Source organism: Kogia breviceps, chromosome 17, assembly GCF_026419965.1.
Source record: "Kogia breviceps isolate mKogBre1 chromosome 17, mKogBre1 haplotype 1, whole genome shotgun sequence".
NCBI classification, from domain to species: domain Eukaryota; kingdom Metazoa; phylum Chordata; class Mammalia; order Artiodactyla; family Physeteridae; genus Kogia; species Kogia breviceps.
Window position 1 is genome coordinate 4,047,971 of NC_081326.1, and position 23,253 is coordinate 4,071,223.

A 23,253-nucleotide genomic window follows, 5' to 3' on the forward strand; every position below is an offset into this window, starting at 1 on the left:
CGCACGGGCTTAGTTGCTCCGCGGCACGTGGGATCTTCCCGGACCAGGGCTCGAACCCGTGTCCCCTGCATCGGCAGGTGGATTCTCAACCACTGCGCCACCAGGGAAGCCCAGGAAGCATCATTTTAAATATCTGCTCTGTACCTAGAACTTCCACTGGGTATTAGATGCCTGGGATTTCACCAGAAGCCGCTGTGTTACTGGCACAGGTTGGGATTCCAGTGGGTCACTCACTTACCTAGTAAGTGAGTCCTCCCAGGACAGCAGTGCATGCGTGTACACGCACACATGCACACACACACACACGCACATAGAAACACCAGACAGAGAACATGTCACCGTATGTTTCCACTGAAGGCGCAAAAAGAGGAACTAGGAAATGTATGCCCGCCATGCTATTTGGGCTGAAGAGCTCAGGCAGCTTTAAACCAGGAGGACAGACTACATCACTAAAGTTATCTCTTTGTGTGATTATTCTCATTTTAGGTAATAGGGGTGCTTTTTTACGTCAAATACCCAGTAGCTTCACACACAGACTCTCTAATACAGAGTTGGAAATTAGCACATGGAGACGAGACATTTTTAGTTCTTCTTTAGTGCCGGCAGGTGGTTTAGAAAGTCAAGGTTTTCTCGTGTTTGTGCATCACTGAGCCTGATGCTGGAGTGATGCTGGCGTGGCCCAAGGGGTAGAGAATCCCCTCAGATGAGTTAAAGCTGAAAGATTAAATCAGTTGCCTACGCCCTCTGAGTAGTGGCCCGGCCCCAGAACCATGATGTGGAGGAAGAGCTTCCGGATTCCCTGCCTCTGAGCTGTAACACTGGCGTCCTTCTCCCTTAGTCACAAGAGAAACAGAAGCTCAGGACACACGTTCTGAGCTGCTGCTGTACTAGGACCAGCCCTCACCCCCACTGTCTGGCCCGTCGGCGCCCCCATCTCCCCACCTGGACTTTGTCCTGCTGGCTCTGCTCATCTTGCGCCTTCTTTTTCTCCAGCTGAGTTGCTGGGGAATTCCTTTCCCCAGCATTAGGAGGACCACAGTCCGTCTACTCGTGATATTGAGACGGAGATTTCATTCCAATCTGTCTAGAACTTTAAATCCTAAAACAGCTGAAGTTGAAAAGCATTGGATCTAACGCAGTTCTTCTCCAAGTTCAGTGTGCATCCCGATCACCCAGAGAGCCTGTTAAAATCTGGGTTCTGATCGAATAAATCAGGGTCAGAATCAAGCTCCCAGAAGGTGTTAAGGGACAAGGGCCATTCTCCACCCAGACTGCAGGTCACAACCACCTAGGGAGGCCTCACTCCTAGAGATGCATGTTTAGGTGATTTAGGATGAGACCCGGGTTAAGATAAGATGCCCGGTACACAGCCAGAGTTAAGAAATACTGGTGTAAGGGCTTAAACGCCATTTAACGGCTAAAGGCACAGAAGGGAAATTGAAGTCACTTCCAAACCATTGCCCTAACCTGTGGTGTGACCCTAGGAAAGTAATTTCCTTTTTGCCCCATCAAATTTCCAAAGGGAAAGGCATTTATTGCTTTTTTTTTTTGCAATATATAGGGCTATTTGAACGAAAGCATATTTTCCTGCTTAATTTGAGCCTGCGTGTTTTCACCCTGACGGAGCCTTAGCCTCGTTCAAGCCAAGAACAGATCATCAACCATCTTATTTCTCTCCTTTGAGTCACAGGGCAAAATGGGCCTTATACCTTCTTTGCTCAGCTTAGCTTCTTCTAGACCAAGAATTCAAAATGGGGCAAGTTGCCCCCAGGGGAGTGAGAAGTGGTTCTTGGCAGATGGGAAAATCTTAGATATTACCATAGTCTGTGGCCCTCCAGAGCTCAGACCTATCTGACAAAATCCTATTTCTTTGTATTTAATTTTAAATTTGTAATTTAATTAAAAATTTCTCCTTAGGAGATGATAGTGGAAAAAGGTTGAGAAACCCTGTTCTAGACAAAGACAACCCAAACCAAGCTTGTATGTCCTTCCTGAGATGGGTGTCCTGAGCTCTGCCTGGGGAAGGTTGGTGGTAGCTTTTCTGAGAGGTGAAATTTGGGCTTCAGAACAACAATGAATTCCAGGAGGAAACTTCACAAGCATTTTTCTCTCTTCTCAGTAAAATAGTATTCTCTCGATGAAAAATTTGAGTTCCAGAAGCATCTAGTTATGAGCTCTCTTGCTGATAGAACATTCTGGAATGTGATCTGGTGGTCAGACACTCCTGGGTGTCAATCCTGGCTCTCTCCTTCCCTCCTGGCTTTCGTCAGCTTCTTGTACCTCTTTAAGCTTCATTTGCATGTATACAATGGAAATAAAACTTACCGGATAGATTTGTTATTCAGATGAAACGTGAATTGGGTGTAATGGATGTAAAACAGTATCTGGTACATAAAAAGTGCTCCATTAGTGGTGGCAGAAGTAGTGGTCATTAAGGTCTAACTATCCATCTATATATCTACCTACTTACCTATCAATCAGCCACCTACCTGTTAACCATCATCATCTAAGTGAAATATCTGTGGGCACAAAGCAATCTCCTGAACCAGACTGTGTCCTCACCAAACCTGAGCGGCTCCACATGACTCCTTCACACATCAGCCTTTCTGAGCTAATGGCATTAACGGATACACACTACTATATGTAAAGTAGATAAACAACAAGGACCGACTGTGGAGTGCAAGGAACTATACTCAGTATCTTGTAATAACCTGTGATAGAAAAGAACCTGAAAAAGAATGCATATATACCTATGTATAACTGAATCTCTTTGCTCTACACCTGAAACATTGTAAGTCAACTATAATTTAGTTAAAAAGAAAGTAGGAGGCGAGCGCTCCCCTCTCCCCGGGTCCCCGAGGCTGGCTGAGCCTGGGGGGATGCGTTTATGCCACAGCTCTTTCTGCAGTGCTGACAACGGTTCGACTAGGTGGCCTGGAGGAGCGAGAACATATTCGTGCGAGCAAAGTTGATCCTAGATTCCATTAGCCGAAGTGGTCTATGGTTTCTTCCTGCTGTTGCGAAATAGAGAAATAGAGCTGGATTTACTTTAGCCAAAGTAAATACAACAACCAAAAAAAAAAAAAATAGCTAAAGGTTTTAAAAAGAAAGAAAGAAACCAAGAAAGAAAAATACATATAGACCGGGGAAATAATACTTTTTATATAAGAAGAGAATTGTAGTCTTCTTCGACCTCAAAACCAGCCCTATCCGAAAGCTTTTGTTTTGCTCTCATATCTATTGTTTATTCCACTTGGCAGGCACTGTTGTTTCGAAACTTGGTCTGGTGAACGCTATTGTTATTGTTTGGAATATGAGCACCTTAAAAGCACTCTGACGTGGAAAAGAAAAAGCCATACTAAGCTGCGCTCGCTGCAAGTCTGTTACTATTTCAGAGAATCATGTTAAAAAAGGCATTCGGGTTCGTGTAAATGCAGAACCCGGGTGAGTGTGATAAAAGCCTGACCCACAAGTTCTCAGGACACTTTTATTTATTTATTTATTTTTAATGAATTACTTTATGGATTTATTTCTGGCCGCGTTGGGTCTCCGTTGCTGCGCGCGGGCTCTCTCTAGTTGCGGCGAGCGGGGGCCGCTCTTCGTCGCGGCGCGCGGGCCTCTCCTCGCGGTGGCCGCTCTTGTCGCGGAGCGCGGGCTCCAGGCGCGCGGGCTTCGGTAGTTGCGGCGCGTGGACGTGTTGGGGATCCCAGCCAGCTTCAGCTCTTCCCGGTTCCTGGGCCGGTTCGTCTAGAATCACCGGACTGTTACATACGGGCTCAAGGACAGGAGTGTGCGCCCCAAGAGCCTTACATCCCTGCAATGCCCAGGTAAACAGGTGACGAGCAGGGGGCCCTGGGACCACCCACAGTGGAGGAGAAGGAGGGGCGGGAAAGGCCTCTCAGCGGAAGGGCCGTCTCCCCTGAGACCTGCGGGGTGAACCGCCCCGCGACGGGGGCCGCCGGAGCCAGGATCCTGCAGGGAGGCGGTGGTGCGAGGTGGAGGATAAGGGACCAGTCACCCAGGGCCCTGGAGGCAGCGCTACGGGGTTCACACGTTACCCGGAGGCTAGTTTTACGCAGGGAGCGACCTGGGTGAAGTTGCACAAAGGATTAAAGTATTCCTGCCGAGGGACGCTGTGTGAGGCCGGCCCGGCCGTCCAGGCAGGGGCTGGACCCCGAGTGCGCTCAGCAGGTGTCGCGTGGCCTGGGTCATCTGCACTCTCCCGGCCCAGCCTGTGTGCCACACACGTCATTCTCGGTCATAGTCAAGTTGTACGTTATCAAAGTGTCGTTTCTACTAAAGAAGATGCTCAGATCTCTTCCGTCCTTTCGGATTTATGACTTTACCTGTTCAAGGCTCTGTGGGGCGAGTCACAGGCGAGCCCCTGGGCTGCCGGGGCTTTGGGACCGAGCTGGTGTATTCTGATTATTGCACGGCAGATTTTCTGGCCACAGAAATGGCATCTGGCAAGTCCCTGCAGCCGAGAGCAAACAACATAGCATCCTGGTAACATTAAAGACCCAGCACATTTACCAAAGAACTTTCTTCGGCTCTGAGAGGAGGGGAGGACACGGCTGAAGCGTCCAGTAGATACAAGTGAGGACAGAAAAGATGCCAGGCGGCTTCTCCCTGCTGGTGTTTGCTGTCTGTGAGCACCTCAAACAGCTTCAAGATAAGGCAAAGCTATGGTCAGTAGGTGCAAATGGTTTTTGTACAAATTGACCACTGATGGTGGGTGTAGAGTGAAATTATCCAAGAGGAGTTCAGGGAAGGCCCTCTGGCCAGAAGGAAGCCTAGTGATTGGCCGAAAGGGGAAGCAAGGCGTTCCAGGCAGAGGTCAGAGCACCCCCGGCAGTAAGGAGCTAAAAAGCTTTTACCAAGCCACAGGGCCTGGCTGAGACGGCGGCGTCTGACTGGGCCGGGAGGGTGCTGTCGAGGATGGGGTGTGGGGGTCCTCGGGTCCTCCACGCTGAGCCGCCTGGAAGTCAAGGTAGAGTCCGCAGAGTACATTCCTTCCTGTGTGACACAATTTAATCAGTTTTCCCTCTAACTGCTCACAGCTCCTTGGCTCCTTCCTCCCTCCTTCCCTCCTTCCTTCCTGCCTTTCCTCCTTCCTTCTTGATTCTTATCTTTATAATTTGGTAATGTTTTCCTTAATAATCCTATTTTGATTCCTTAAAAGCCCAGTTTCCTAGTAAGCGATGAGTAGCCGTTTCACCTCCCCTGTTTTATCATTTTATCCTTGCTTCTCTCGTGCTGTCACCTTTATGTCTGGGTGACTCTGCTCGTCCTGGAGGGACCGTGCAGAGAGAGCTCAGAGCCCGGGTCCCGTGGGCGTTCGACGGGCCCGACAGCACGGCGGCCACTGACCAGGGACAGCCTGTTCTTGACACCCCAATAATGCATTTGTGTTCGGCACTTCCCTGGCTCTCTTTCCTCGTTGGAAAAACTGGGATACAAACATCTGTGTGTCCTACGTGCAGGGATTTAGTGGGATCTGAAAAAAAGTCTCCACGCATTTAAAAAAGGCTGAGACATATAGCTGTTTAAATAACCATGCTGAGCGTGATTACCATCATTGGAGGTTTGCGGGCAGCTACTTTAGAAAGGACTCAAAATGGCGATTGTCATTTACCCACTGTTTTACAAATTTGAATGATCAGAACATCATACAGGAAAGGATTTCAGGAACTCAGAAGTCTTCCGGTTTTCCTCCGTATGTCCCTATGTGGGCCTAAATGGAACATCTAAAAGAGAGCCTTTTTCTGTCTCCAGATCGCGGAGGGGATGGCGTACATCGAGAGGAAGAACTACATCCACAGGGACCTGCGGGCCGCTAACGTCCTGGTCTCCGAGTCCCTCATGTGCAAAATCGCGGACTTTGGCCTTGCTCGCGTGATTGAGGATAACGAGTATACAGCCAGGGAAGGTATGTTCCCGGAACGATCTTTAGGGGTTTGGTTATTGTTTAGTTTTATTTTGTTTTTGCCTGTTTTTAACAAAGAAATTACAATAGGCATCATCAGAAAAAGAATTCATTTGGTACAATATTCAAAATGTACCATGGTTGCTGTTTGCGGTTTATTCTAATAATTGCTTTGAAAAATTACTCTCTTTTTTTTTTTTTTTTTAAATTAATTTATTTATTTTTCTTCGGTACGCGGGCCTCACACTGTTGTGGCCTCTCCCGTTGCGGAGCGCAGGCTCCGGACGCGCAGGCGCAGCGGTCACGGCTCACGGGCCCAGCCGCTCCGCGGCACGTGGGATCCTCCTGGACCGGGGCACGAACCCGTGTCCCCTGCATTGGCAGGCGGATTCTCAACCACTGCGCCACCAGGGAAGCCCAAAATTACTCTCTTGATTAGCTCTGCAAGATACTTTTATAAAATTTCCAAATGCTGTCCTTTGTATTTCGATTAAGCAAGGCAAAACAAATGAGATTTGACAGGATCATGATTCTTTGTTCATGTTACTTGTTAGAGCTTTTCACCAGAACAGTGAAGTATACTTTCCTTAACCACCGAGAAAATATTTGTAACAATAACTCTATACTCTATATTCTGGCCTTTTAACTACAAACTAAAACATGGAAATTATCACACACAGAGAAGTAAATATAACACTACAAAAATACACTCCTTTATTTTCCCACTTTCCATATTATATATGTAAACCAAAAAACACAGCGAGTAAATCTTCGAGTTCCTGGCCTGTCATTCTGGGGCCAGCCCTGTCTGGGGCTGCACTGATCTTTTCTGTTGGACATTCTTCTGTGTTGCTTATGATCTGAGGATTCTGATGGTCTCACTCGTGAAAGTTGAGTGAGTTTTTTTGCAGTGCTTTCTCTCTTCTGAAAGAGCCAAGCACTTTCTTGACATTCCTAAGAATTATTAAACAAGGATTATTTTAATTACACGTGTGTTATTTCTGGAAGGTACCCACAGAATTTATAGAGGTGACAAACAAATTGAAAACATCGATTTGATTTGTCTAGCATCTCCTTCATTCGTCATACTTACGGGAGTTCTGCTGCCTCAAGTTTGCATTCTCTTAGGTGGATTATAATTTATCCTTGGCCTTAATTATCTTCAGCAAAATGGCAGGTCAAGGAAAATAGTCCGAGGAGAAGTAGCTAAAAGGTAGTGAGCATTTGCAGCATGGCAGCGGCTATTCTAAGTGCTTTCCATACATCATCTCATTTATCTTCACAATAACCCTATGTGATAAGTAGTATTATTGTTTCCACCTTATAGATGAGAAAAAAGGAGAGGTTCAGAAGCTTCTGAGGCCCCATAGTAAGTGCTAGAGCCAGGACTCAAACCCAGGAGATGTGGCCTCAAAGTGCATGAGTCAGAATTTATTACATCGGTTTTGTAGAATTGGACGAGCCCAGAGTCTCACAGAAATAACTGTTCTCACGAGAAACAGGTGGCCTAATGCAGAGAGCTCAGGTTCTAGAAGGAAACAGTAGGTCACCTCAGGGCAGAAGTAATGATATTTACCCTCACTGGTATTTCCTCTGTGCCAAGCATGCAGACCCACCCACTTAACCCTGACGGCAGCCGGGGAGGTTCTGCTGTTTACTCATTTCATGGATGGAAGTGCCAGGAAGGCACAGAAACAGTTAAGTGTCTTGCCAGGGCCATACCTGGCTGGAAACAGCAGAACCGGAAGTCAAACCCCCCCAAGGCCATGCTGGACCCCAGGCTCCACCCAGCTGCGCCCCACGCATAGGCCCCGCCCCTGGCCCCGCCCCAACCACAGCCCTGCCCTTCCTGGCCCCGCCCTGTGCGCTAGGTCTGGACTCCACAGAAAAGTCTAAAGCAAAGACATCGTGAAGGCAAATGTACTTTTAAAATTCTGCGGTAGTTGGTGGAAAGCCCTTGCCTTTCCAGGGTGCAGAAGTGCCGGAGTCCCTGCTTCCCTCGAGGTGACCCTGTGAGTTCCCCGGGGCCAGGCTCGCCTCCCAATGTGACCCGGCGGCTAAGTCGACCTGAGCCTCACCAGCTTCTCGTCAGAAACCTACTTTCATCGTCATCTCACTCTGGGCAGATCATCATCCTACGCAGTTCCTAGAAGAGTAGTAATGTTTGGTCCTACCGAATGCAAGCTTGGAGTAGCATCTAAAATCCCCGCTGGTACGGGCTTCAAGAGATTTATCCACAAGAGATACTTACATTCCGTATAAACATGCTCTGGGTCATTAGAGAAGATTTAAACACGAAGGATACGCGCTCTAGAAGGCTGATGTCGAGGGACAGGTGTACAGGCTAAGAATAGATGCCTTTCCATTCGGTGTCGTGTTCTCATGTTTTAAGTGTGCTAGTTGTGATTTTGCTAAGAGAATACACAAGAAACTTCGCTTCTTAAGAGGGGAATGCCCGCGAGGGAAACAGAGGGAGGCAAAAACATTCTTAGTATGACATTTTGTACCATCTCTATTTTCTACTGTGTGTATGTGTTGTTGACCTGTTCAAAATAATTCATTAAAATCTTCCCCCCAAAGGAAACTGTGAGGGTCACACACCCATGACCCTTTTGTTTCAGCTCAGAGACCCAAGTAAAACACCTGTGTCTTCTGCCCTAGGTGCTAAGTTCCCCATTAAGTGGACAGCTCCAGAAGCAATCAACTTCGGATGTTTCACTATTAAGTCTGACGTGTGGTCCTTTGGAATTCTCCTGTACGAAATCGTCACCTATGGGAAAATTCCCTACCCAGGTACCCGTTACTTACCTATTTCCATATATATCCAAACGTAAAGTAAGCCCGTGGTGCTAGAACTTTCTTTTGACTGTCGTTACTGGAAGGTGTCCTAAGATATGCTTAGAAACTTCTCTGCCTTCTTTGCCTGATTGAGTGCATATTCTTTTGCTTCGCTAATTAACTGCACCATTGCTGCCTGGAATGTGCCTGGCGCCATCACAGGTATTGCCGATAAGGATGGATTAGAGGATTAGACACGGGTGCCCCTCCCAGGCGGTCCACCTGATGGAGGAGGATACGGACATGGAGATGAGGGTTTTACAATTCTTTCTCGGTCAGTTTGGAAACAGAAGTTCATATAAGGGACTTTGGAGTCTCTGCCTCTTCAGGAAATAACCACCTCTGTGTGTGAGTGAAAGGGTCTTCAGATCTTTGACTTACTGGACGTGGGCACGTCGCTCAGTATTTCCGGATCCCTAACCTCCTCGAAGCCAGACTCTGCCAGCTCTCCCTTTTTCCAAGATCCACGCTGGGATGTGCAAGAAGAGGGGTTTTGCCCCAAGCTGTCACATTCTCGTTAAGGTTTGGCTTTTAACAAAATTAATGGATACGGCCAATTTTAAATTAAATGTTTAATGTTTCGGTCATTCCCTCGTTCAAAAAGTATCTCAGGGTGCCAGGCACTCACGAGGTGCCCGGATGGAGCGATCCCAGCTTTTGCCCTTGAGAGCTAGTACTTGAGTAGGGAGGGGCGCCACGGTGGGGGCACAGGGGTGTAGGGATGGGGGTGGGGTAGGCTTGCAGGGTCTGAACGGTGACCCCGGCTGCAGCAGGGAACGTGGTGACCTGACAGAAGGGCCTGGGGTCCCACGGGATCCCAAGCAGAGGCAGGAGGCGCGGAGCTGGGCTGGAGCGGGTGCGAGAGCCTCAGAGGCCACGCAGGGGCCCCGGCCCCGCCTCCAGGAGGCCGGAAGCTTTGGCACAGAGCAGTCGCACGGTCCTGGCTCTCCAGATCACCCTCACTGCTCTCGGGGGTTGAGCCGTAGAGAAGCTGGGGCCTGGGGGGGCGGCGGGCTGACTGTACCGTGAAACCCCGCTGGTGCCCACATTTCGTATTCTGACGGCCGCTCTGTTCTAGACACTGAAGTTCATGAATAGCAGGCACTGCAAAATGGCGGCAGTATTTCTTGATCAGCCCGGATATCTGACATTATATATCTATAACGTATAACCTATCGAGAAAGAGTATGCACCATGACATCTGATCAGATAAACATACAGCCTCACACGTGTTGTGTGGTATGTGCTGCATGCTCCACAGTGACGTGCGGGCGAGGCCCTGAGGCTCCGAGGGGGGGACTCTTGCCCAGAACTGCATCGCGAGCTCCTGGCAGAGCCGCCGCGGAATCCTGGCCTCCTTACTCTGGCCTGCTGTGCTCAGTGCCCACGATCAGAAAACACTTGGGGTGAAAAACCATAAAAACCGTAAAGCAGCCAGTAGAAAAGCAGGGAGAATCACACAGACACACACACAAACCCGACAGGACCAACCAGAGAGCGTCAGTTGGTCTGTCCTGCCGTCTCTCGTCCTCTGATAGGACCAGGGATGCGGCATCCCTTCGGGAGTTCTGGGTTGATGAGGTTGCCCAGTCACAAGCGTTGTGTGTTACGAGAGCTTCTAGCGTTAGGACATGTGAGCAGAGCGGACACTCCTACTCACTTAATTAGCAGACGACGCGCTTCATAGAGAGCGTGGAAACTGGTGAGCAGGGGCAGTGCACGCCGGTTCCATCACTGATAGAACTGCTTACGACAGGCCCGCTGACAATAAAATTATCGGAGAATATTTCCTTTCCCCGGAAGAGTGCCGGATATGTGTCCCTTTTTTTGTGGTTTAGAAGCTATACGCCTAGCTTTGCAAAATAAAAAGGCACTAAGAGAAAGAAAAGGGGAATAAAGACAGAAAAGAAATAAGAAAGTCTCCTATAACATGAACAGAGGGGAAAAAAAAAGACTAAAAGGTGTAATATATCAAAACGTTACTATCCTTGAGCAATGAAATAACAGGTTACATTATTTTTTTCTTAATACATTCTTGAAGTGATAACTTTTTACAAGTATGTTTTTATTAAATATTTTACTTCTTGTCTAAAACTTGTATTAAAAACTCAGGTAGTGCAAAAGGCTTCTGATGGAAACTTGCCTCCGGGGCCTCACTCTTGCCGGCTCCTGGGCGGCATTGGCTTTCAGGAATCTTGGCTGTTTGTCCTAACATTTGCTGCTCATACTTCGAAATATTATACGCAGACTGTCATTTCCTAAGTAAAGATTTTCCTCCATTTTCGTTATTATTAAATAAGAATATGGTCACATGGTTCTAAGTCCAAGAGGTACAGAGAGGTGTCGGGTGACAGGTGCGTCTGTCTGCAGCCACACAAGCCCCGCCCTCAAGGCAGCCGCTGTTCTCACCTTCTGCCGCCTCCGTCACAGACGTCCCAGGAATATCAAGGCGTATATAACTAGAGCTGTACCAAATACACAGCGTGACTGGATGCCGAAACGGATAGCGCCCCCATAAAACAAACTCTGGGAATACGAGAATGAAATGTCCAGTGTTGTTAATAAGCTTACCAAAATTCTAGTCATCAAATACGAAGTGAGTGCTACTGGAGCACGAGAGTGTCGTTTCCCATTTGCAGCCCTACTCGTCGAATAGACGCTTTGAACTGGCGCAGCCCGCACCGCGGACTTCCGTGTGCAGAGGATGTAACGCAGAAAAGGGCTTTTCCGTAACCTGCTTTTTAGGAAAGGGCTTTGCACCTATTCGTTGTATTTGGGGCAAATCTCAAAACTCCTTCGTCTTCGTTTACTGTTAGTCCGTTTCAACCATATTTTATTGTTATGAATTTAAATGTGTGGCCCCTAGTTATGAATTTAAACGTGTGACCGAAAGCTATGAGGAGGTGTTGTCCCGAAGCGCTCTCTCCTCGTGGGTGGGGACACCGGATGAGTAAACAGATCACGACTGTCGTGCACTCGACTTTGGAGATTGTCTCGTGAAAAGTGGAGGCATCAAAGAGAATATTCTTCTGGTTCGTACCGAGAAGATAGACTCCGCTCCAAATAGGACTTCTTCTTGAGAGACTCGTGTCCTAAATACACTTAAATAGCTAAATAAGTACAATTACCAAATCTGCTTATGTTTCGAATGCTAGTCCACCAAACGTTCTCACCTAGAATTTTAGGCAACTTCTTCCACTGCCTTCAGCTTCTCCAGTGGCTGACCTGAAGGCCGATGGCTTCTGTACCTACCTTCTCCCTAGGATCCCGTTTCCTCTATGGAAGAATTCAAGATCCTTCTTTGTCCCTGAGATTTATGGCCATGTACCTTGGTGTGACACTTCTGTCATTTTTATGTTATGCTGGGTACCTGTTTTGTTCTTTTGACTTGGAAACTTGTAGCCAGTAGATTTGGGGAAGTTTTCGTGTATTTTGCTTCTTTGAAAATTTGCTCCTTGCCTCTTTCCAGATCACTCGCTGGTAGGACGGGAGAGCTCCTGGGGTGATCCTCAGAGCCCCCTGTCTACGCTTCTGTCCCTGTCGCCCTGTCCTCCTCCGAGGCTAACCTTCTCCCCCTTGCTTCGGTGAGACGTCTTGTGGGAACCAGGGCCTCCGGACGGCTGGGCTCGCTGTCAGCATCCTCACCCGGCAGTATCCTCAGGTCTGGTCTCTGGGACTATTTAGTTCCTTCTGACGAGGATCCTCCAGGCGCTGCCGGCGTGGGTACTGCCTGGCCGTCAGCATTCCGGAGGTGCCCTGGGGAGCGCACGTCAGCGTCCTTCTCGGCTGTTGTGGTGGGTTTTCTCATTGTGGTAAAAGAAACATAGAATAACAGTTACCATCGGAACCGAAGTTAAGCGTATGGTTTAGTGGCGTTAAGTACATTCACAGTGCTGTACAACCACCGCCACTTATTCCTTTCCAGAACGTTTTCATCTTCCCAAACTGATCCTGTGGACATTAGGGTCATTAGACGCTAAGTTCCCGTTCTACCTGCCCCCGCCAGCCCCTGGTCACCTCTGTTCTTCTTTCCGTCTCGAGGAATTTCCCTGCTCTCGGCACTCCTGTAAGTGGAATCGTACAGTATGTGTCCTTTGGTGCCGGGCTCATCTCACTCAGCCCGGTGTCCTCGGGTTCAGCCAGGCTGTGGCCCGGGTCAGAGGCGCCTCACGCTCCTTGCTCCCGGTCCTCCGCCCCCCCCGCACCCCGTCCACTGGGCCTGGATCTTCTCTCCTTCCATTTCTCCAGCGTTAACCTGGGCGCCTGGCAGCCGGGTTCCAGGTCCAGTCCTGCCTGCGGCACCGGCCTCAGCCCGGGAGTGCCCCGTCCCAAGACGTGGTGACCAGACATCCACTGTTGGCTCCTCTCTGGCGGGTGCTGGGGTCACGTTCCTCCTCTGGGCTCGGACCACTTCTGCCTCTGGCTGCCAGGTGTCTCCTGATTACATCAGGGACGCCATTTTTCTCTTTCCTGTTCTCTTTTTGTCTGGGCATGAATTAAAGGGGAAAAGGGGGGGCGGGGCGAAAAGATCCTTCTCTATCTTAAAAGCAAAACTGTAGTCATATTTGTATAGGAATTTTCTAAAGAAACTAGAGGGGACCTTTGTGGTTGGGGGTTTGCTTTGCTTTGCTCTTACAAAGAGAAAGGAGGTTTGAAAAAGACGAAGCTTTCGGAAGCATCGTGTCTTTTCTGGCTCCTTCTTGCCAGATATATCTAGCATCTTAAGCTATATGTGAACCAGAATCAGGAAACTCACCCTGCTGCAAATGCTCCATCACAAGCAGTGCTCAGAAAAAAATAATTTGCCCTTTTGGAAGTCCCACTGGGCGGGAGACTGCGGTCCCGGGCTGGCTCTACTTCCCTTGCTCACACGTACAGGCTCGCGCTGTCGTTAAAGATTGTCCTGGTTCCTGCAGTGCCTGGGCTTCTGTCTCCTGTCGCTAACCCCCGTCCCTTTTCTCATCTCTGCCGTACTGCGTTCTTCTCCCTCCCCTGCTCTTGACCCGTAGGAAGTACTCACGACAAGCTTGTCGAAAGGAGGGAGGATGGAATATGAAGTTGCTTGCTTTTAAAGATCACCCGCCAATGGGTGTTTGCTTTGTTCAACCTAGCAACAGACCCGCACCGGGTTTAATCTTAGAGTTCGGTCAAGGTCTCTCTCCTCACTTTCTTCCATCAGACTTGTCAGTTGATAGCCGTATTTCGTTGGTAGATTTACTTGTTCATAAAAAGACAGACTTCAGATTTTCTTCTTTTTATTCCTCCTATCAAGTCAAATTCCCCAGGCAGGCTGGAGCGTGCCTGGTCTTTGTCTGCATCATTGAGAGAGTTCTTCGGAGTTAGGAGAACATAGAAGAACAAGGAAGAAAAAAATCTGCAGTGCATTAGCGTGGGCCCTAGAAAGGTTTATTTATCTTCTGTGGGCACGTTCTGACCTTTTATGCAACGGGGGCTTCTCCAGGAAGGAGGTGAATGAGGTATTCCTACACAGCCTTGCAGGTCCAGCTGCTGTTTCCTTTATCCTGGATATTAATCCTCCCGCCAGGACCCCAGAACTTTCCCCAATGCCCATGTAGAAGTAAACACGGTTATTTCTTCAGAAATTTATCCAAGTGAGCTTGGCTAGTTACAGAAGCCAGAGCAATGCTGAAGCCACATAATTTACGGAGACCAGAACCCCAATTAAAGAAAGCGATGCAAATCAGCCCCTTGGCTTCAAGCAATGAGAAGCAAATGAAGTGTTCCAGTTAGAACATTCCCATTACACAAATATTTGAAGATGATGTTTCAGAAGTAGACTTGAGCAAAATTAATTCACCATGTAAACAACTTTCAAGAGATCTTAACAGTTATAAGGTTGGCTTGGACCTTTCCATTTCAAAAACAAGGGCTCTTCCAAGACAGAAATAATCATCTCTTTTTTCAGGGGTTTAAATCCAGGCAGGGCCCTTCAGTCACTGTGTCCTTAGAAGAAGAAAGGTTAGTTAAGGGCAAAGGAGTTCAGAGGTGACCGATTATGACCCACAGTAAGAAATAGACAGAAACCCGCCCCATATATAAAACAAAAGTTTCACAAAACCACACTGACTTTTGCCATGTACAGCGCACTCTGATCTTTTCTATTTCACTCTGTTTTATTGGTGATTTATATTTTAAAATACCGGTAGCTCCCCCAAAATCAGTTTATTGATCCCAAATGGGTGGTGACGCACAATTTGAAAAACACGGATTTGAGAATAAATTCAAAAGAAGGTTCTGTTTCCAGTCAAGTCAAAGACGTTTCCCCTAAACTGTCTAGTTATCTTTTAGGATCTTTCCAGTGACCACTAGTGGTAAAATCTATGGCTATGGAAAGGAAATGGTTGGAATGAATGGAGTTCCCCGTGTGCCAGATATTGTATGTATTCTACGCGTGAAAATATTCCACGTGAGGTACAGCTCCTCACTAGGAGCTCATGTCCCTACAGAAAAAGGCAGCCACAAAATAGGCAAAACACCCAGATGTGGCTAAGTCCTGCTAAAACTGCTAGATGAGCGTGTTTCGATATCCCACTTCAGCACTGGAGGAAAATGTCATTAACATGACCTTTTTTCCTTGAAGCTATTCTCAGTATCAAAGATGGACAGTTCAGCGTCTGAGCTCCCCTGGGGCATGTGACCACAGTAACAGCCGTCCTCCGCGGCCAGCTCTCTTACCGAGCCCCGCAGGAATAGCAGGCAGCCTGCTTCCGCCGCCGGCTGTGGAGATGCGCTCTTCCCTGCAGCCTGGCGGACTCTGCCTCGTCCTGTGCTGGAGGCCACGACCATTTGAGGAGCGGGGATGAAACAATTGGTCCCGCCGACTTAAGGATCCTGACTTCTTTAAGTAGACTTACGATGAAAAGCTAATTTTGAGAAAGTACTGGTATGAGATACGGTATGGGAAAATGATGTTTTTGGTATTACAGGTATAGAAGCTGGAAAAAAAATACTGCAAAAGAAAGCGAGATTAAGTGTTAGGATTGGGCCGTTCATTCGCAAGGTCTGTCGGGTCCAGTGGCCTTTTGTCCTCAGAACTCACTCTGTCTTCCATTTACCACGTTTGGCAACTGAATGCTGCCTTGATCTCCTTCGTACTAACATTTATTTCATCGCTTACAGAAATTTCCTTAGTCTCTGTACCAGTTTTCAGAGCTGCCAGCACAAAATACCACAAACGGAGTAGCTCAAACGACAGAAATTTATTTTCTCCTGGTTCCGGAGGCCGCAAGTCCAAGATCGAGGTGTCGGCAGACTTGCTTTCTCTCGAGGCTCGTCCTTGGCTTGAGGCGGCCGTCTTCGCCATGTGTCTCCCCGGCCTTTCCTAATCTCCTCTTCTTACAAGGACGCCAGTCAGAGGCAGTTAGGGCCCACCCTAAAGGGTCCATTTTGACTTGGTCGCCCCTGTACAGGCCTTATCTCTAAGTGCAGTCACGTTCTGGCGTCCTGGGGGCTGGGAGAGCAACACAGGCTTTTGCAGGGGAGGGCATGGTGGGACCCCAGGTCAGCCCATGGCGGCCTCCAAAGCTTTGCTTCAAACATAGATGCAGGAGGCGGGTAGCACCGCAGCGCGTGAGCCTGGGTCGGGCTTCTAAACGGTACCTGTGGTTTCTCGGCCTCAGGGAGAACTAACGCGGACGTGATGGCCGCCCTGTCGCAGGGCTACAGGATGCCCCGCGTGGAGAGCTGCCCGGACGAGCTCTACGACATCATGAAAATGTGCTGGAAAGAAAAGGCCGAGGAGAGGCCCACGTTCGACTACCTGCAGAGCGTCCTGGACGACTTCTACACGGCCACGGAGGGCCAGTACCAGCAGCAGCCTTAGGGCGCAGCGGACTCGGGCCACTCGCGGGACGGCTGCCTTCCTAGAAGGAAAACATAAGGATCCCCGCTCACTAGTTATTTCCTGGGCTGGGGTCAGCGGCCACCCCTGTTTCCCACACACGAGGCTAACACTCAGGAAGAACACCCCCCATGGGAAAGCGTTCTGCTCTCAAAGGCCCCCGCTCCCCAGTGCGTGGCCTGGCCTGCCCCCCGGCCTCGCTACACCAACATCTGGACATGGGCTTCCGAGGAGAAAACACCTGTCCCACCAAAAGTGCACCCATATCGGCCTCGTGTTTACAAGGGGATGTGTGACTCAGAGGTTCGGAGGCCATTTCAGTAAATCCCAGACAGAAGCACAGCTAAACTCATTTATAAAAGTAAAATAACCATATGCCTTTCGTGACGCTTCTCTAGATTTTCTCTATGCTTTAGCTTCTTTGTTGAAAAAATAAAATTTACTAATCCAACCTGATAGATTTTGCAGGTGAAGTCAGAAGCTTCAGTGTCGTTCCCAGATTTCAGTGATCTCCCACCCCCTGCAGTCTGAGACTGTTCAATGTTTCCTTTGGTGGAGACCGCTCAGAACCCCAGCTGGGAAGAGGGGGTCTCTTTCCTTGAAAGTGTCACCTGCAAGCAGACAGGGCAGCCGTGTTAAGCGACATGGACCCCCCCGCCCCGCCACTGCCCAGCAGCCGGGGTTTGCCCAGACCACCCTGGAAAGGAGCTTTAGAAACTGCTCTGCCATAAGGAATACTTTTTAACGGTTCAGCTTTTCATTTCCACAATTTCCTGTATCCGGACTTCTTTGGACAATGTAGTTTGGAAGGACGATAAGATTCTGATCTCTGCAGAAACTTCTAGGGCCTTACAAAACGTCAGAATTTCCTTTATTGCTTCAAATGATTTTGAATATTGTTTTAATGATCAAGTTTTCATTTTAGTCATACTCTAGAAAGTAACAATGTCATATTTGGGGGCTATTTTTGTGATTCAGTAATCTTTTCTAAATTGTGTAAGGTCTGTGTGAGACTATTTATATGAAGATATGATGGAAAATAAATGAGTCAGGAGGCTCAGCTGAGCCACTGGAGCAAGAGAGACAAGAGGTTTTGTTTATTGAATTTTTCTACTGTAAGCTTTGAATGGCAAATGCTATATCACATCACATTTCACTTATGCTGTTGTGTATACACCTAATATTTCCATTTTTGATTTTATTTTAATACACCCGGCCCAGTAACGTGAAGCTTTTCACTGGTGTTTAATATTTCCTACTGTCATCAGTATAAAAATGAGTACCACTTGGTGGGGTGGGAGGAGAGGTGATTCCATTAGATACATCCTCTAAAAAATTGTGTACAAGTTGGGCTTCCCTGGGGGGTGCAGTTGTTGAGAGTCCGCCTGCCAATGCAGGGGACACGGGTTCGTGCCCCGGTCCGGGAAGATCCCACGTGCCGCGGAGCGGCTGGGCCCGTGAGCCGTGGCCGCTGAGCCTGCACGTCCAGAGCCTGTGCTCTGCGACGGGAGAGGTCACAGCGGTGAGAGGCCCGCGTACCGAAAAAAAAAAAAAAAAAAATGTGTACAAGTTCTACCTCCATCTTTGAGTGTTTTCAGATTGGAGAACAGAGGAGTTGCTGGGCTGGACACCTGACTATCCCTTTATGGGGGCCCAACAGGAGTTGTTTTCAAACAGGCTTAGCAAGCACCATTACAACTTCACTTTGTGTTGCCTAGATGTTGGGTGCCTGGGGAAAGGGATGGAATATTTTACTTTCCCTAAATTTTAACTTCTTTTCCCGTGTGATCTTTTTTAAAAAAAAAAAAACCCAAAAAACGGTCCTTTCTAAAACAGTCTAAAATTCTCAATTCACAAGAGCCATCTTCACAAAGGTGAACTATTACCATCTAATGCCCGCACAGCTGGTCACCTGATTCGCCATGGTGCATCTTGTACGAACACCCACCTGTTCACGCTTTATTTCAGAATCACACACGTGACCCAACGTGGAGAGAAAGTGTAAGGAATCCCTAAAGCAAAAAGAAGTCTCTAAGAAATGACTAAATTCATCTTCACCGTGTTTTTCTCCTCTGAATTCTGCTTCCTTTGGCCATTTTACTCTCCACGGTCCCCCTCGGTCAAGTCTGTGCTCCTTTGCTTCCAGCACCGCCCCCGTCACCTCGGGCCTCCTGGCTTTTACTCTCAGCTCATACACAGGCTGCTCGGTGGGCAGCACCCACCGTTAGGGTTCCCGGCAGAAGCAGGGCCTGGGTAGGTGTTGGTTTAATCTCGATGTGCAGAGGCGGGCAGGCTGGCTTACATCTTCACGTCCCAGGTCACTAAGAACTTGAAAAACGGAATCCTCCCCCCCACCCCTAGACACTGACTCTGTTGTTCTGCGCTGGGGGGGCGGGGAGGGGATGTGTCAGTGTACTTGAAAAGCTTCCCAGTGAATTTAAGGTGAGTATAATGCATGCCCAGGCTTGAGAGCTGCCCCCCAGCTTTGACCCATATTGTGAAGTGATCTGCTCAAAAGAAGACCTTCTCTTTCCCCAGATAGTTCAGTTTCCCTGAGGAGGATGTAGTCAAAAAGGAGAAAGAAGGACGAGGAAATGGGCCTTTTTTCCTTCCTCAGGTACGGGAAGCTCACAGAACCTAAAGTAAAGCTCGTAGGCCTGACACGTGTCCCAAGGAGGAGGGGACACTTGGTACTTCTGTAGCCCCTCCAAGAAGGCCTCCCGAGGTGCTGTCAGAATCCCACTGGGAAAGCATGTCCAGGCCTTCTTTTAGGGGACACACTACGTACACCACAGATGCCTTGACTCCTGTCCCAAGAGTGTAGAAGGGGGTCAATTAAAGGAGGGGCCATATTTACTTGCTTACACAGTGGGATAGATCAAGGGCACTGAAACATAAGTATAAGCTCATTTCTCATTTTACCTTTGGTGAAGGCTCTCCTTTGCTCAAAGAGACTACATCCTGGGCAGTAGCTGCTGAAAGGTACTCAGTAGCAAAACACCAGCATCTGACAAGCTTCACTGAATTAAAACAATTGCTCAGCCCCCCACCCTTATGATTTTAACTGCCATGTTCCACACCCAAGCTTCCTGTGTTCTCTGCCCAGAGCATCTCTCAGATGAGCTCACACCAGCCACCTTTCCTCTCTGTATCTTCATTTCTACTTCTGCTGGTTGAACGAGACTTCAGTTCTCCGTCTCTACACTTTGACTACCTGATGAACTGAGGACACCTTGCCATTCTTCCTCATGGGAATGCTGACTATAAATACACAAAGATACCCATACACCCACCATTCTCTCCTTGTTCTCTTCTGTGCTTTGGCACTTAAAAAAACTAGCTTGAACTCACACAACCACTCCTGAAGTTCTGGATGGTACTATCACTATTGCATGGCTGAGAAGTCAGAGGCATTCAGGGCCACAAAAGGAATAGATTGGCTTCTCTTCATGTTTTCTTGCAAAATAAAACAAGTGAAATACCTTTACAGTGGAATATTCCTGACTCAGTTGGATATTCTAAGTGGGCAAAGGAATTACTTTTAAAATGCCCCACTGGAGTCCACACAGAAGTGAGAGGAAATTTCTTCTAAAAATTTTAATTTGGGGAGAAAAGTCATGCAATAATTTAACTCACCATTCACACTTTTTAAAAAGACAACTTACAGAGACTACACTTTTGAATAAAATGCTTTGATAACGTTTGTGCTCCATTTCATATCATGAAGCTGTAACTGATAAACTGATAAAATTGAACTGATAAAATCTTATCCCAGAAAGTTCTAATATGATAAATGTGCAGGAGGAAAACCTTCCAATTTAATTTCCTGTGTTCTTAAGAATCTAAATACTTTGAGTAGAAGCAAGTGCCAAAAATGTCCCAAGGCTCCCAAGATGGTCACCGAGTGACAGTGAATATTTCCCTTAAATCTGGAAATGATGGGGGCAGTCTTGGTGGCCTCCATCTCTAGGCCGTTGGAGAGATTTGTCTGATATAATCTGGATTGGCCAATGTGCAATGTTAATACAGAACTTCTAGAACCAAAGGTGGCTTTATTTACAGCACCAAAAGTCAATACTGTGCCACAAAGTAAGAAAACAATCTGTGAATTTTTAAAAAATTACACTTATGCTGGGGCTCAGACAAGTCCTTAAGCCCTCATCTGCTACCCTCAGGGTCAGGTGTGTTTTTGATTTAAGGTTTGTTTTTATTTAGAACGTTAATACAATGAATATCCTGAATATTTGGTGGCAAACCCTCAGTGAACACTAGAGAAGAAACCATTAATCAAATAAAACATTTCTGCAGGAAAAAATGCCTGAATTCATAGGAAGTGGGATGAATATAGCCTATAAATAGCTCTGGATCAGGTTTTATCACCAAATGAGTTCTTTAAAAACTTGGTTTGGAGTAATTTGGGCTTCTGTGGCGAAGGGGACGGGCCAGAGGGCTTGAAGCGCAGGCAAGACCTTTCGGTGTCAGTGGTGAGTCCAGTTCAAATAGACGCCATGGGGGTTGTGGTTACTCAAAACTCATTTGAGGCAGCCGCAGTTCCAGGGTGCAAAGTATTTATGCATCTGTTTGAAACAGCACCGTAATTAACATACTCGCTGATCAAACGCACTTCAGGGAGGTCTGAGCCTTCGCAGTTCAAGCGAGGAGAGATGTCTAGTGGTTTTAGTTGCCCACAGAGCTGCCAGTGAGCTGTGGTTGCTGAAATAAAGACTGCAGTAGCTGGCAAGGGACCACGAACAAAAAGAGATGCTCTTTCACGAAAGTCAGACCAGGCGGGAGCGTCCCATTCCACTCTGAGCCCTAGATGACAGACTCCCAAATCTAAGTGCCCCGAGAGAGTCTCTCTGATGTGGGCAGGCGGGTACACGGGACAGAGCTGGGGGCACAGCAGACGCGGAAGCCTTCAGACTGTCGGCGGGGGCCAGAGCCCAGATGTTTTGATGGGAGAGAAATCATTTTAAAACAGTTGCCCTGGGGCTTCCCTGGTGGCGCAGTGGTTGAGAATCCGCCTGCCAATGCAGGGGACACGGGTTTGTGCCCCGGTCCGGGAAGATCCCACGTGCCGCGGAGCGGCTGGGCCCGTGAGCCGTGGCCGCTGAACCTGCGCGTCCGGAGCCTGTGCTCCGCAACGGGAGAGGCCACAACAGTGAGAGGCCCGCGTACCGCAAAAAAAAAATAAATAAAAAATAAAACAGTTGCCCTGTTAAAGGATTATCTTTTTGAATCCTTCTTTGCAAGACATTTTTTTCCCAAAGTGGGTCATCACTCCCCATCTTTTTTTGTCCCTGTACTTAGTTGTAAAGGAGGCTTTCCCTGGGTTAACAGTAGCCATTCATTACAGCGCTTGGCTGAACACAGCCCCAGATGGCCGGCTTTTAGGGGACAGGCGCAGTGATGACAACGCAAGCGCAAGAAAACTGTTGTAAGGAAAAAAATAGGTACCGAAGGTGAAGAAGATCGTTCCGAGGAGAGACCGCGGCGCCGGTTATAAGGACAGGCACGGAGATAAAGCAAAAAGGCTTCATAAAGAAGTGACATTCAGGACTGGCTCTGAAGAGGGACCGAGGCTGGCAGCAGCAGCAGAAGAGGCTGCAGGGAGATTCAGAGAAAGGCCGCAGCGAGGGGGGAGGCGGGGCAGGGACGTCGGCGGGCTTCAAGGACACAGCCCCCAAGACGAGTGGAGCTTGGGCGCGATTCTCAAACTTGAGAGTGTCTCAGGATCACCTCCTTATCACAAATCCCTGCCGCCTCATCCCCCGCTGAGTTTCCCGTTCTGGGCCCAGGAGGACGGCAGCTGATATGCCTGGCCCTGGGCCAGCTTCCCTCTGCAGTGGGGGGTGTGCAGTCAACGGGGATGAGGCCCCACGAGGAGAGAAGCTGGAGGCCCAGGTACACCGTGCATCTGAGAGCCTGGGGGTGGGGGCGGGGCCCGGGGGCGGGGCCCAGCTCCGAGCCCATGCCTGTGGCCCATATGCCCCTGGACGGCGGGGCCACATCGCCTGCCTCCCGGCCCAGCTCTGCCCGCTAAGCTCAGCTCCCAAATACGGATGAGATTAGAACCCACTTCCTGTGGTTGCTACAAGGAATGAATGCAGTAACATCTCATTAGGAGTCAGGCACACAATTAAGTCAATGCGTTCGTGACATAAAGACGTGACGAAGTCCAGTCGGCCAGCAGTGTGAGGGGTGCATGGACAGGAAAGCCCACGGGGAGGCTGTTACGGCAGGAAAGTGGAGAAAGGCTGAGCTCCCAGACTGCCCAGCCCTGCTCTGGGGGACACTGTGGACGCAGACCACCCCCCTGACCCTTCCGGCACCCAGAGATCGGGGTTCTCTAGATTGGGTGGGTTTTTTCTAATTTTTAGCAACCTCCCCCATCTGTGATATTGATTTAAATATTCAAATTATAACCCTGAGAAACTAAACTAGGGAATTAGATTTGGGGGCTGGCAACAGTTATGGGTTGACTTGTGTCTTCCCAGAATGGTATGTTGAAGTCGCAACCTCCAGGACCTCAGAATGGGACCTTGTTTGGAAACAGGGTCATTACAGGTGTAATCAGTTAAGCTTAGACGGTGTCCCGGGTAGGCCGCTAACACCAGACCATCGCGGG

At 48.5% G+C, this 23,253-nt stretch overlaps 1 protein-coding gene and 1 long non-coding RNA gene across 7 annotated transcripts in view; one reads left to right on the top strand and one right to left on the bottom strand.

Moving 5' to 3' along the window:
* Window positions 1-17,853, top strand: part of LYN (LYN proto-oncogene, Src family tyrosine kinase) — a 108,958-nt gene extending 91,105 nt beyond the window's left edge. For all 6 annotated transcript variants that reach the window (XM_059043385.2, XM_067017860.1, XM_067017862.1 and 3 more), the window contains exons 11-13: window positions 5,776-5,929; window positions 8,588-8,719; window positions 16,405-17,853. In XM_059043385.2, the coding sequence (XP_058899368.1) occupies window positions 5,776-5,929; window positions 8,588-8,719; window positions 16,405-16,607 (489 nt within the window). In that variant the 3' untranslated portion in view covers window positions 16,608-17,853. The remainder of the gene's footprint in view (window positions 1-5,775; window positions 5,930-8,587; window positions 8,720-16,404) is intronic.
* LOC136792930 (uncharacterized) lies at window positions 14,708-22,837 on the bottom strand. Its single transcript, XR_010837551.1, has 3 exons — window positions 22,083-22,837; window positions 17,078-17,236; window positions 14,708-16,647 (listed from the first exon to the last, which is right to left on the bottom strand). It is a non-coding gene; the product is annotated as an uncharacterized lncRNA (long non-coding RNA).
* Window positions 22,838-23,253: the final 416 nt, after the last annotated feature.